The following is a 13,331-nucleotide window of genomic DNA, read 5'->3' as shown; positions in this document are numbered from 1 at the left end:
CAGGACCAGCCAGAGAGGAGGCCCAAGTCTTAGGCAGGATGTGAGGCCAGACAGCCAAGGCCACATAGCATCCTGCTTGGGTAGGGGCTGGCCTGTGCTAATGGAGGAAGGAAGCCCTCAGACTGCTGGTGTGGAGGCTGGGTGGAGGGAGGCCTGCCACTGGGGCCCTACCTTGGGAGAGGGCAGCCCCAGGAGGGGCATTTGGTACTTTTAGTTTCCTAATTTAGCACTTTAAATGCCATTAACTTATTTAATGAGGGTGGGGAGGGCAAGATTGAAGGGCCTAGAAAATTAAGTCTGAAGGCCCGGAGGGTGGGAAGGGACTGGTTGTGAGGGAAATGGGGAGAATAGAGAAGGGATTGATTGGTGGGGGGCAGTGAGGACAGCTCTGACCCCTCAGGTGGGGTGATCTGCCCTTCAACCATCCTCATTGTGATTTGAGGGTTTTCAGGGAGAGGATGAGATGTGCTTTCTCCATGGGGATCTGGTGACCACTGGTGAGATGTTTGAGGGTCCCCAAGTCCTGAGCAGCCAGCCAGTGTCCCTGCCTGTGACAGCCCTGACCCGCAGAGGCCTTGGGCAGTGAAGACTGGCTTTTGGCCAGGCCCTGGAGACTGGAGGAGAGGCTGATGATTTGGGTTCTCAGTCCTGGCCCCCCAGGGGGCACAGAAAAGGGCTGGCAGGGAGACTGGGGAGGGGAGGGAGGAGGGGGGCGGCTCCTAGGGCACAGGGTTCGGATCTGGAGCACAAAGTGCAGTAAGCACAGGGAGGGGGCGTTGGGATTCGTCCCCAGTAAGCACAGAAAGAAGGAGCCACTGAAGGGCACAGACCCCAAGACCCTGGGGCCTGGCAGGGCAAGGTCAGCGCTGGGGGGGGGGGGTTGCCGGGGGGAGCTTCTGAGGGAGGGGAACTGGGTTGTGTTTCTTCATTGTTTTTGTTTTTGTTGGTTCATCCTTGTTTTTTAGCTTTGGATCATTTTTGTACCAAGGCAAGCAAGCCTTTTTGAAAAATAACAAAGAAGAGGAAAAAAAAAATATATCCCTCCCGGAAAAAAAAAAAAAAAACAACCTAGAAAATAGGGGAAAAAAAGGACCTCATAAATGATGCAATTACTTTTAATTGCAGGCAACTCTTTACATTTAAGTGAAGTGTCTTAACATTTTATATTGTTTTAAAAATATATTTACATATTATATATATATAATATACGTAATATAAATATATATAAATATTTAAAAAAAGAAAAAAAAGAAAACCCTCTCTCCCTGGCCGCTGTTTGGCGGGGGAGGGGGGTGGGGTGGGCACATTGGCCTGGCTTCTGTGGTCCAGTGACATGGTTGGGTTTGATTTGGCTGTACAGAGACCCCCTGACTTGGGAGGGGAGGGGGGAGTGGTGCCCCCTCCTCCCTCCACTCCATTACTCTTTGCTTGCTATTCTTCGCTTGTCCCCACACCCACCTCAGCCTGTGACCTGAGTGTGTGCCCCACCGTCATTGTCCGGAGTTGAATGTCCCTTTGTGGGGGGAGGGGGAGATGGGGGAAGTGTCCATCCATGCAGGGGCAGATGGAGGGAGCCATGTCCCACCCCACCCGTTCCAGTAAAACCCAGTGGGATTTTCACCTTTCTTCACTTTGGTTCCTGTGCATTTATGGGCTGGGAAGCATTTGTGTGGGATTGTGTGCAGCCTCCGTGTTTGTGTGTGCGTGTGCGTGTGCGCGCTGGCACAAACTGACTTACCCATGTGTGTAGATGCATGGGACGTGCATGCACAGGAATGGCCTATTGTGTGCACAGGGAGGTGTGTACACGTAGGTACAGGTAACCTGTTTGGGCATCAGCACACGCCTGTCTGCACGTTAGTGTGAGAGGAGCTTTGCATGTGGGCACATGTGTAGTGTCTGTGTGGACATTCCTGGCTGCAAGAGACCTGTCTGGGGCCACATATGGACAGAGGTGTGTACATGGAGGTGCATGTGACCTGTGCCTGTGGGTGCATATGTATACATGTGTGTGCTGGTGCAGACCCAGGAGTGCGGGAGTACCTGTGTGTGTGTGTGTGTGTGTGTGTGTGTGTGTGTGGAGACGTGTGTGTGTCCCCTCATCCCTGCACCACTCTCCCTGGCTCCCTTCCAGAGCCCTCCGTCCCCACTGGCCCCTCAATGCCCGCCGCACGTCACCCCCCCCAGCTGCATGCGCCTTGCTTCTCTGTCCATCAGTGTGTGCTTGACCAAGAGAAACTAAGCTGTCTGGGGGACCCTGTACCAGGTCCCCGCCCCTGCCCACTGTGCTGTGTTACTCGCATGGGGGGGTTTCTCTCCTGCCCTTTCCACAATATGCTGTTTCCCCAAGAGCCTCAAAGCTCTGAGCGGGGTCCCAGGTGGGGCCCCCCCGGGGCCAGCCCCAGCTCCGCACCTGCCCCATTCCCCGTAGGGCCCGTGTTGGTGTAGCAGTGATGGCTTCTGTGGATATTCTGTGACCTCTGTCGGTGTAACTTGACAATTTTTAAATGGAAAAGGGTTGCTGTGTTTTCTGTCTCTTTTTTAATGTCCTTTTTTCTTCTCCCCACCTCCCTGCTCTTCTTTTTTGGTTTTTCTAGCCAAGTGTTTGGGGCTTTAATAAAACTTGTTTTTTTCCTCTCCTGGATCTCTGCCCATTGGCTGCTGCCTCGTTATTTCTCATCCTCACCCTTAGGGTTTAGAAGGAGCTGGGATAACGGGCAGAGGGTAGGAATTCTGGGCAGCCAGAGCCCTCACAGTTGGCAGGTGGGTAAGTAAGGAGGAGTGGCCGTGGGGCTGGCACTGCCCCAAGGGCCATAGGAACAAATACCACCTCAGATACTGAAGAGGGACCCTACGAACTTAGGGGCCAGTTCCTGGCTCAGCAATCCAGGAGGTGCCCCCCAAATCCTCTCAACCATCAGTAAAGTAGCTCTGGGTGCTCCTTACATTCCAGTGCTGACCAAGCCAGCACTCAGAGCTGTTGGGCATTTCGCCCTGCGTCACACAATAGGAAAACATAGGCTCAGAATTGAAATCCAGCTCTGCCTGTTCCCAAACCCAGTGCTTTCTCCAAGAAACCAAGTAGGATTGAATTACCCCTGGGTGGGTTTCAGCCTCCTGTCCTCTGGTGGGATGACCCTTCATGGGGTTCCCCCATCTTTTCCAGAGCAGCAGCTTTCAGACTTCTGTACTTGTAACATGAATACTGCGCCTTGCATCTCCACCTCCATGCTGCGGGTGTGCGCATGCGTGAGCAAACACTGTCAACTACCTGAATGTTCTACTTGGGGTTGTTGGGTTTTTGTTTTTGTTTTTTTGGGGATTCCAGAGGTTGCATCAATGTTCTAAGTGTCCTGGAGACTGCCTTTCTAGGTGTTGTCCCACTTGGCTGCAGTCTGGAGTTACTGGATCTCTTCTACCTGCCTCTTCCCGCAAAAAAAACAAAAAAACAAAAAACCATGCACATACGCACACACACACACATACACACAAAAAACACATGACTTGGGGCTGGGGTGGTGGCTCCGTGGAGGAGCACTTGCCTCACTTGTGTGAGGCACTAGGTTCGATTCTCAGTGCCACGTATAAATAAAGGTCCATCACCACCCCCCCAAAAAAATATTAAAAAACACACAAAAAACCCATGACTTGTCTCATAAGGTAATGTCAGTGTCTTGCAATCCTGAGCTCCTTAAAGCCCCAGTGTCTTTTCTTTTTGCTAAAGTCCCCTTTGGAGCCAGGGGCTGGGAATCTGCTGTCTGCTGGGAATGCCCACTGCGTGAGACCCCTCCTGTCAAGGCCCCCAGCAGCTCTACAGACCTCTTCCTACCCACAGCTCATCCCTTTTGTTGTTGTTGTTGTTGGTACTGGGGATTGAACTCAGGGGCACTCGACCACTGAGCCACATCTCCAGCTCTATTTTGTGTTTTATTTAGAGATAGGGTCTCACTGTGTTGCTTAGTGCCTTGCTTTTGCTGAGGTTGGCTTTGAGGTTTGGCTTTGATCCTCCTGCCTCAGCCTCCCGAGCTGCTGGAATTACAGGTGTGTGCCACCACACCCGGCTCATCCCTGTGTTCTTTAGCATGTCAGCAGACCCTGTCTTCCTTCTCTATCCTATTCCCAGAAAATTGGGACAGTAACCAATGCCTCCCTCCTTGATCTCCCCAAATCATCACGCCATGCATGGACAGTTCAAGATCACAGAACAAATGGAACCCTCAGCCGCAGGCCAGGGATTATGCCAGACACTTCACTCAGCCTTCAGATGCCCTTGCAGGTGAATTCCCTGCTCCCTGGAACCATGGGGTCTTTACAGGGAGCCAGCCAGAAAGCAGGAACACACCTAGCCAATTGTGGCAGGTGGCAAGCAGTGGCCTGCAAGGAACAGGCCTGTGACAATTGTGGCAGTGAGTGGTGGCGACGTCCTCAGGATGACCAGGCCGAGGTCACATCTGAGTGGAGACCTTAAGAATGAGGCGTGGCTTTGTAGGAGCTGGTGGCTGAGGGTCTGTCCAAGGCTGAAGGCCCCAGGGTGGAGAGGAATGGGTTCTAAGAAAATGAACCAAAAAGCCAAGCAGGAAGGTCGGGTGGGTGGGTCGAAGCCCCACCAGGTTTGGTTGTGGGCTGGGGTAAGGCAGGAGGATCTCATCTCAGAGCCATGGGAAGCATTCCGAGGGTTTTCTGTAGGAAAGTGTTCTATCTGACCAAGTATTTCAGAAGTTCCCTCTGGCTACAGCGATGGAGAGGAGGAGCAGGTAAAAGCAGGAAGCCACCCTGCAGCTGACAACCCCGGGGCTGAGGAAGGGCAAAGAGAGGGTCAGTTGTAGATCTAAAGCAACTGGAGCCAGAATGCAACCCAGGACGCATCCTCCCCACAGCTGGCCTTCATTAATAATACTGTATGGTATTAATCTCGGCCGTCTAGGGAGTGCTCATTTAATCTAATGATTGGGGCAGGAGATCGTGTTATCTCCATTTTACTAGTGGAGAAGGCCGAGCAAAGCAAGGGTTGGAGCGAGATCAGATAGGCCTCAGAGCTCCAGTTCTAATGGGCTGGGCAAAAATAGGAGCCTGGGAAGGCCCTCATCTTGGGTACATCTCCCCTGGGACCCACCCTCAGGATTTTCTTCCTGTTTATTATTATTATTATTAATACCAGGGATTGAACTCAGGGGCACTCAACCACTGAGCCACATCCCCAGACCTGTTTTGTATTCTACTTAGAGACAGGGTCTCACGGAGTTGCTTAGCGTCTTGCTTTTGCTGACGCTGGAATTACAGGCATGTGCCACTTTATTATTTTTTTTTATTTTTAAGAGACAAAGTTTTACTATGTTGCCCAGGCTGGCCTCCAACTCCTGGGCTCAAGCAACCCTCCTTCCTTAGCCTCATGAGCAGCTGGGACTATAGGTGTAGTTACCACACCCAGGCTAGTCTCTCCCTTTTTGATATTTGAGTGTCTTAAGCAATCCCTGAACTCAGAGTGAGCTCTATCCACAGGGTTAAAGCCTTGGGCCTGTGGCTTCTATGCCACTTAACAGGCAACAGGTTCCTTGAAGGTCACTGATGTTGATAGATTGACACTACAACGGCACACCTGGCAGGAGGCCCCATCCCACAACCCTGGTCACCACCCCAGAAATCTCAAAATGCCCCCACCTTGCTTTAGCTCAGGCTGATAGTTATGGTTCCTCTATAGGTTTCTGCCAGAAGGTCAGGAGAACACCTTAGTCCTTTACTTCAACTCTAGTAGGTTTGGAATTTCCTCCCCCACAAAAAAACTCTTCCCCTGAAGCATCGAACCTCGATGGACAGGCAGAGCTGGTTTTAGAGCACAGTCTGTTGTTTGTCTTTTGCGGCTTTATTGAGATATAGTTTACACACCATAAAATTCACCCATTTAAAACCTACAGTTCAGTGGTTTTTAGTATGTTCTCAGATATGTGCAGCCATCACTATGATCTAATTCTAGAACAGTTTCAACGTTCCCAAAAGAAACTTTGACCCTTAACAATCATTCCTCATTCCAGCTCCTTCCTCTCTGCCCCCTCCTGGTCCCTACCCCCAGGCCTCCGTAACTACTCATCTACTTTGACTCTCTGGAGTTGCACATTCCAGACACTTCCACAAATGGAGTTATACAACATATGGTTTTTTGTGATTCTCTTCTTTCTTTTTTGGTACTGGGGATTGAACCTGGGGGTGCTTTACTCCTGAGCCACATCCCTTTTTATTTTGAGACAGATCTCTAAGTTGCCCAGGCTGGCTTTCAATTTGCAATCCTGCTTCAGCCTCCCAAGTTGCGGGATTTCAGACAGGCACCACCGTGCCTGGCTCCTGAGACTGGCTTCTTTCTGGCATGTTTTCAAATGTCATGGCATGAATCAATACTTCACTCCTTATTTATTTACTTAGTTATTTCTAGTACCAGGGACTGAACCCAGGGGTGCTCAACCACTGAATCACGCCCCCAGTCCTTTTTTATTTTTTATTTTGAGAGAGGGTCTCACTAAGTTGCTTAGGACCTTGCCCAGTTGTTGAGGCTGTCCTTAAACTTTTGATCCTCCTGTCTCAGCCTCCTGAATTGCTGGGATTACAGGGGTGTGCTGCTATGCCCGACTTGTACTTCATTTCTTTTGCAGCTAAATATGTTCCATTGTATGGATTTCCATTTTAAGTTGTTTTTCTTTTATGTTCGTCAATTGATGGACTTTTAGGTTGCTAGTATGTGAATGTTCAAGTACAAGGTGGTTTTTTTTGTGTGTGTGTGTGTATGTTTGTGTGTGTGTGTGTGGACATGTTTCAGTTCTCTTGGGTCCATATCTAGGAGGAGAATTATTGGGTTTAGAGTAGCTCTTAGTTCACATTTTGAGGAACTGCCAAACTGTTTTCCAAAGCAGCTGCTACTTTGTGGTCTGACCACCTATGTACATGGGTTCTAATTTCTCCACATCCTTGTCAAAACTTGTTATTGTCTGTCTTTTCCACTTCAGCCATCTTTAGTGTGTGACCTCATAGCTCATTGTGGCTTTGATTGGCATTTCCTTTATAAGGAATGAAGTTGGGCATCTTTTCATGTGTTTATTATGTGTATCTTCTCTGAAGAAGTATCTTTTTAAATCATTTGCTCATATTTATTTTTACTTTTAAATTCATATTTATCTACCTATTTATTTATTGGTGTTAGGGATTGAACTCAGGGATGCTTTACCACCTAGCGACATCCCCAGCTTTTTAAATATTTTATTTAGAGACAGAGTCTAAGTTGCTTAGAGCCTCACTGAATTGCTGAAGCTAGCTTTGAACTCAAGGACCCTCCTGCCTCAGCCTCCAAAGTTGCTGGGATTAGAGATGTGTGCCACCACACCTGGCCCTAAAATAGATATTTTCTAATGTATCTTTTAAATTCCCTTCTTGTTTCATTTACAATGTTTTCTTAATTATTTTCTTAGTAGATGCCCTGGGGATCCCAATTAGCATCTTAATTTCTAGTTAAACTCTAAAATAATCTAGCTTGGATTAATAGTAAATTTTAATATTTATTTATCTTTTTAGTTTTCGGTGGACACAACATCTTTGTTGGTATGTGGTGCTGAGGATCGAACCCGGTCCGCACACATGCCAGGCGAGCGTGCTACCACTTGAGCCACATCCCCAGCCCAATAGTAAATTTTAATAGTTTATAAAAACTTTGCTCCTTTGGCTGCACTGTGTCCCCACTCCTTCATACTGTCATTACAAACTACACCATTACATGACAGCACAGTTTTATAACTACTGCTTTATGCAATCGTCTTTTAAAGACATAGTTGAACACAGAATTACAACAAAAATATACCATCTTTCATAATATCTATGAAGTTATCCTTATGTGTTTTTTTAAATTTTTTTAAGTTGTTGATGGACCTTTATTTTTTATTTATTCATTTATATGTGGTGCTGAGAATCGAACTCAGTGCCTCATGCATGCTAGGAAGCGCTCTACCACTGAGCCACAACCCCAGCCCCCATTACTGTTTTTTTTTTTCTTTTCTTTTCTTTTCTTTAATTTCTTCATGTGGATTCAAGTTACTCTCTGGTAGCTCCATTTTAGCTCAAAGGTTCACTCACCATGTTTATATGGCAGACCTGCCAGCAATAATTCTTACGAGATGTCTTCATTTCTCCTTTATTTTCAAAAGACAGAGAACAAGGGTTTGAACTATTTTCATTCAAAGCCTACCACAGTCTGCAGAAGCTGGCCTAGTGGGAGGTAACAGCACCCCAGTGTCTTCAGCTTGGATTTAAGACTTATCCACCCACTTCCTTGAAGAATGAGTGACCTTGCGCAGGTTAAGTCACTGCTCTGAGCCTCAGTTTCCTCACATGGAAAACGGAGATAACAATGGTGTTGAGCTCAGGGGTGTTGGGGATTGGTTTCACCATTAAAGCCCTGGGGTGTTGGGGGAGGGCAAGGGGATTCAGTGACTGAGCTTCCCCCAGTCTACATTCCCTCTCCTGCTCTTCCTCCCTTAGAGGACACCGGGCTCCTCAGAGGCAGCCTGGGAATAAATGGCAGGGCAACTAGAGAGCCATGACAGAAGAAAGCCACCCATGTTATAAGCTTATACATGTGATTTGGACAACCGGCAAGCCCCACAGTCCTTTCCCAATATAATCCAGGCCCGGGGTGCCCATGACAGCTGGACCAAACCTCCTGTCTGCCGGGCAGCACCTGAGACCATTTTGAAGGTCTGGGCCAACCTGAGAAATAATCTACAGAAACAAAGAGCAGACGCTCGAGGCAGCAATGAGGAAAACTGCTGCCCCTCCAACTTGTGTCTGTGCCTATGTCACTGCTCATACTCGTCTCCCTGGACACTTGCAAAAGCCATCAGGAGAAATAGGTTTGCCTCCACCTGGTCCAGCCCATTCCCTCCTTTCTTGGGCCTGGTACTCACCTGTCCCCCATCGAAAGCCCTGCTCTGTCCCACTCCTCCCTCCAAAACAAGTGACACTGATGACTTGTGCCTCAAGGAAGGTCATTTATTTCCAAGATATAGACTGTACTTTTAAGACAGGACTTTTCAGAAGCAGGAAATCTTAGTTGTTGCTTAGAGAAGTGTGTCAAGGACACAGTGAAAGGACCCATGCGGAGGTGGGGGGAGGGCTTTATCCAACACTGTTACAACACTTTTTTAAATGAGCAAAACATCTTTAAAAATCCTTATAAATTCTTTATAATATGTTACACATTTAGAGACAATATTTACAATAAAAGGCTGGGAGAGGGAGGAGACAGAAATCTACTTTACAGCAAATTTTTGCATAAAACAAGAGGACTGACCGAGGTGGCTGCAGGGGTTCACAACCCCACCTGGGCTTCCCTGGAATGAGAGAGGGTGTGGGGGGCCTGGTGATCTGAGGTTTATTTACAATGTGAAAGGGGCTAGTGAGGGCTGGTCCCGCCCATCCTGCAGGAACAGCTCAGTTCAGAACCCAAAAATCAGTGATATAGACACCAGGGGTGTTCTTGAATATTCCCCTCCTTAAGAGAAAGTGGGGTCTGCGTGCCTGAGCAGTGGAAGGAACAGGCACAGCTGGAAGAACAAAAAGGAGGGAGGTACCAGCAGGGGCCCGAGGACCCTCCTCAAACTGGGCAACAAGGAGTTCCCCGTGGTAAAAGAGCTTGTGGGGGTGACTTAAGAGGTTGGCAAGAGTGTGTAGGGGATGTGACCCCTGGTGAGGGTTTACAGTCCCGTCTTTGCAGAACGGCCCCAATCCCTTCTCTGGCTCTGAGAAGCAGGGCCAGGATCCCTGTGGGCACCAAAGGCAGGGACCCTGGGGGCACATGGGAGGACAGGTGGGAGTGAGGGCAGAAGTTGCTACTGGAAACACCTTTGGACAGTGACACACACACACACACACCACAGACGTCCATTTCCCCCCAGGGGCACCCCTCTCCTCTCCCCAGACATACATACATACACGCCGCTCCCTTAGCTACGAGCTATTGGCTGGAGGGGCAGAGGAAAGAAGCAAAAAGCCAGTGTCACCCGCGACCTTTCCTTTAGTCTGAAACTTGGGGGTTTCGGACTAAATCCACACCCCATGGTCAACAAGGGTCTCTAGGTGAAGCCATAGCAAGCCCAGAAGGGCACACTCAAGTCACATGTTCAGGGCACACGGACCTCAGCAGCCCCTTCCCTCTCCCCACCGCCGGCTCCCGCCAGTGGTCCAGCTGGGGTTTCTCCCCTGCCCACCGCTCCTCAACTCCAGCACACAAACCAGAGACGCCTGCGGCCCGGGGCGGCGCCCAGGGGCTACAGGAGATGAGTGCAAGCCAAGGAGAACCCAGTTCCCCAAGGGGCTCGGGGAGGACTGGAGTCCGAGGGGCGTGCGAAAGGAAAAAGGGTGTCACAGACACTGATGGAGGCGGGAGGCGGTCGAACGGCGTGGGGGCTGGCTCTGCAGGGCCGCCAGGTCTCCTGGTGGCAGCGAGGCGGCGGACGATGAGGCCCGCGCCTTGGTGGACTCTAGGCTGCTGAGGCCGGAGTCCTTGTTGTCACTGTGTGCCCGCGCACCCGTGGGCTCCGGCCCCCCACCTCCACCCAGCTCCTTCCATTCGTTGAAGTTGAGGTCGGTCAGAGGGCTCTGCACCACCACCGTGTGGCGGCGCCAGCTGCTCCGGCGCCGCCGCGTCTCAGGCGACAGTGGCCGCCGCAGCCGCACCGCCAGCATGTCGTCGGCCGTACCGCGAAGGCGCAGCCGCAGCGCCTCCATGCGCGAGGGCCGCGAGCCCAGCGCCGCCGCGGCCGCCGGGGGGCGCAGCGACTCCTGGCTGCTGGACGAGGCCGAGCCCGGTAGCTCCGGGACGCGGGCGACTCCTCGGCCCGCGCCCGTGCCCGCGCCCTCGGCGTCCGGGCGGCTGCGGGACAGGCGGCGCCGCGCCAGGGTGTCGCAGGGTATTAGGTGGTGCGAGCTGAAGGAGGGCCGGCGCACCAAGCGACCCCCCGGGCCCGCGCCACCCTCCGTGTCCGTCTCCACGTGGCTCAGCTCGCTGCGCTCGTCGTCCGCCTCGTCCCCCGCCCCCGCCCGCCGGCCCCCGGCGCCCGAGCACACGCTGCGGTCCATGGTGGACAGGGTGGAGTAGCCCGAGACGATGGAGCGCGTGTCCGCGGCCGGCCTTTCCTCGGGTGCCGCCGGGGGGCTGAGGCGCCCGGGGGCCTCGGGGGCAGTGGCGCTAGGCAGCTGCCCCTCTGGCCGCTCCGGGGGTCCCGGCGCCGGCGCCCCGGGCTTGTGTGCCTCCTGCTCCGAGTCGTCGTCGGTGCTGCTGCCCAGCCCCCGCGCCTCCCGCCGCTTCTTCCGCTTGCGGTTGACCGCCGAGATGAAGGAGATCGCCAGCATCTCCCGGGCATATGGCTCCTTCTTGGGGGCCCACGAGCCCTGTAAGGGGAGACAGGTCAAGGTGAGGAGTCGGGGCTTGATGGCCTCAGCGCCCTCTACACTCACACCATACACCCTCCTCAACAGACCCAGACCAAATCGGAATCCATAAAGGCATGTAAGACGTTCCTTCTCCATCCTTGTGTTAGCTGAATGGTCACCATCCTTGCGGAGACCACTCCAGCCCCTCCGCCATCCTGAGGCCTTCCCAGCACCTTAATCCAGCTCGCAGATTTTTCAGGGAACTGGGGCGGGTCCCCCACCCGCCTCCGAGTTCTATATTCTTCCCTAGATAAACCTTTTTAGACACAGCCCTGCTATAGTCTCCCCACAGTGCCTAACACTTGACAGTTGGAGCCCAGTTCACATACACAGTCCTGGTTGGAATCACCAAAGCTCCCTGAACACTAATCCCGGTGCCAAGCAAACACCCAAGTTCCCTCTTCATCACCCCGTTTTGGAAACCTGCAATTCCACCTACACAGCAAATTCCACCTACACAGGGCTCAAATACACTTTCTCCTTTTCCCACCCAGCCAATCCCCAGCCCCAGATCAATCCAACTGCCAGCTGGCTGCCAAAAATGCCTGAAGAATCCTGTACAGTGGACAGTTTGCATGGGAGCCTCTCCTTCCACCCCCAGCTGGGTCCACTAGCCTCTCCTCCACCAGCCCACCTGCTGAACCCTGGGGGTTTTGGTGAGGGCCTCCCACCATCTCCCAGAGTAACCTATGCTGCCCACCATAGTAGCCTCCTGGACCTTGCTTTTCATCCTCCCTTTCTGGCCTCCTGCTCCTTTTGGGGGAGTTCCCAGAACTCTGTTTTCCACTCTCCTGGAAAATAATGTTAGAAAACAACACTGCACAAGGCGGCACTGTCCTACTCCACTCTTTCCTTTGAGCTCCAGAATTCCTCTTCCACCTGCAAACCCATCTCTACCTGGGTGTCTCCTGGCACCTCAAAACTCACCCATCTGGGTCCATGTTGTTCTGCCTGCCCCAAACTGCCTCCATTCCTGTTCCTGACCTTAAGGTGGCCTTGTGACTCCCCCCTCTCTTTGCTCCTCTCAATTCTCCTGAGGAGGGTCCATGGCCAGCTCATCCTCAGTGTCCTCTTGTATGTTCTCACTCTGCCTTTTCCAGGCCATTCTTCCCCTCCTAATAGGGCTCCTGACTCCATCCTTGCTCCACCTGATCTCCCCTCCTCCAGAGCCCTCTGAAGCAAGAATCTGATCTCCTCTCAGCTTGCTCCAGACTTGCATGGCCCCACCCTCATTGGGACAATTCCTGGGGTACACACGGGGCCCTTCACAGTCGCCCCAACCTCCCCAGGATAGTGCCCTGACCTGGACCCAACCCAGCCTTTACGCTGGTGATACTGCCCTACCAACCCTTTGAGTCACATGCCCTTTAACATTTCTGGCAACCATTAATGTCCCCTGGCCCTATTTGGTAGATCATCTGATCAAACTACCCTCTCATGCAATCTGGTTCTAGCACAGTGAAGTCAGAATGATCTCTTTCAGGGAATGCTGAGCCAGCACATTCACATAGAGGTCACGGGGACAATCGAGGGGAGGCTACTAGAAACTGGGGCTAGCAGAAGCAATGGGTGCCAATGACCAGAGCTGGGGTAAGGCAGGAGGATCTCATCTCAGAGCCATGGATCTCATCTCAGAGCTGGATGTAAGTCATGGTAATCAACTTCTCCCCTGCCATAGTGGTCTTATGAGTGAGTGAGCCTCTGTCACTAAGGTGTACAAGCAGCGGCTCCCTTGGAGAGGTAAAGGAGACCCCTGCACCAGACTCCAGCAGCCTTTCTTTGGTCCAGTGTATTCACCATGCCAAGCACCTGCTAGATATCACACATGTGTATCTGGAACCTGGCCAGTGCTGCGAGACCTAAGC

General features: G+C 51.8%; 1 protein-coding gene across 1 annotated transcript in view; it reads right to left on the bottom strand.

Annotated features, from left to right (window-relative positions):
- Positions 1–9,194: 9,194 nt before the first annotated feature.
- The window catches only part of Arhgap23 (Rho GTPase activating protein 23), a 73,077-nt gene continuing 68,940 nt past the window's right edge, over positions 9,195–13,331 (bottom strand). Inside the window, exon 24 of the mRNA XM_026387120.2 lies at positions 9,195–11,424. Within this exon, the coding sequence (XP_026242905.1) occupies positions 10,396–11,424 (1,029 nt within the window). The 3' untranslated portion in view covers positions 9,195–10,395. The remainder of the gene's footprint in view (positions 11,425–13,331) is intronic.

Source organism: Urocitellus parryii, chromosome 7 (assembly GCF_045843805.1).
Source record: "Urocitellus parryii isolate mUroPar1 chromosome 7, mUroPar1.hap1, whole genome shotgun sequence".
Lineage (NCBI taxonomy): Eukaryota > Metazoa > Chordata > Mammalia > Rodentia > Sciuridae > Urocitellus > Urocitellus parryii.
The sequence above is the reverse complement of the archived record's forward strand: the minus strand, read 5'-3'. Positions and strand labels throughout refer to the sequence as shown.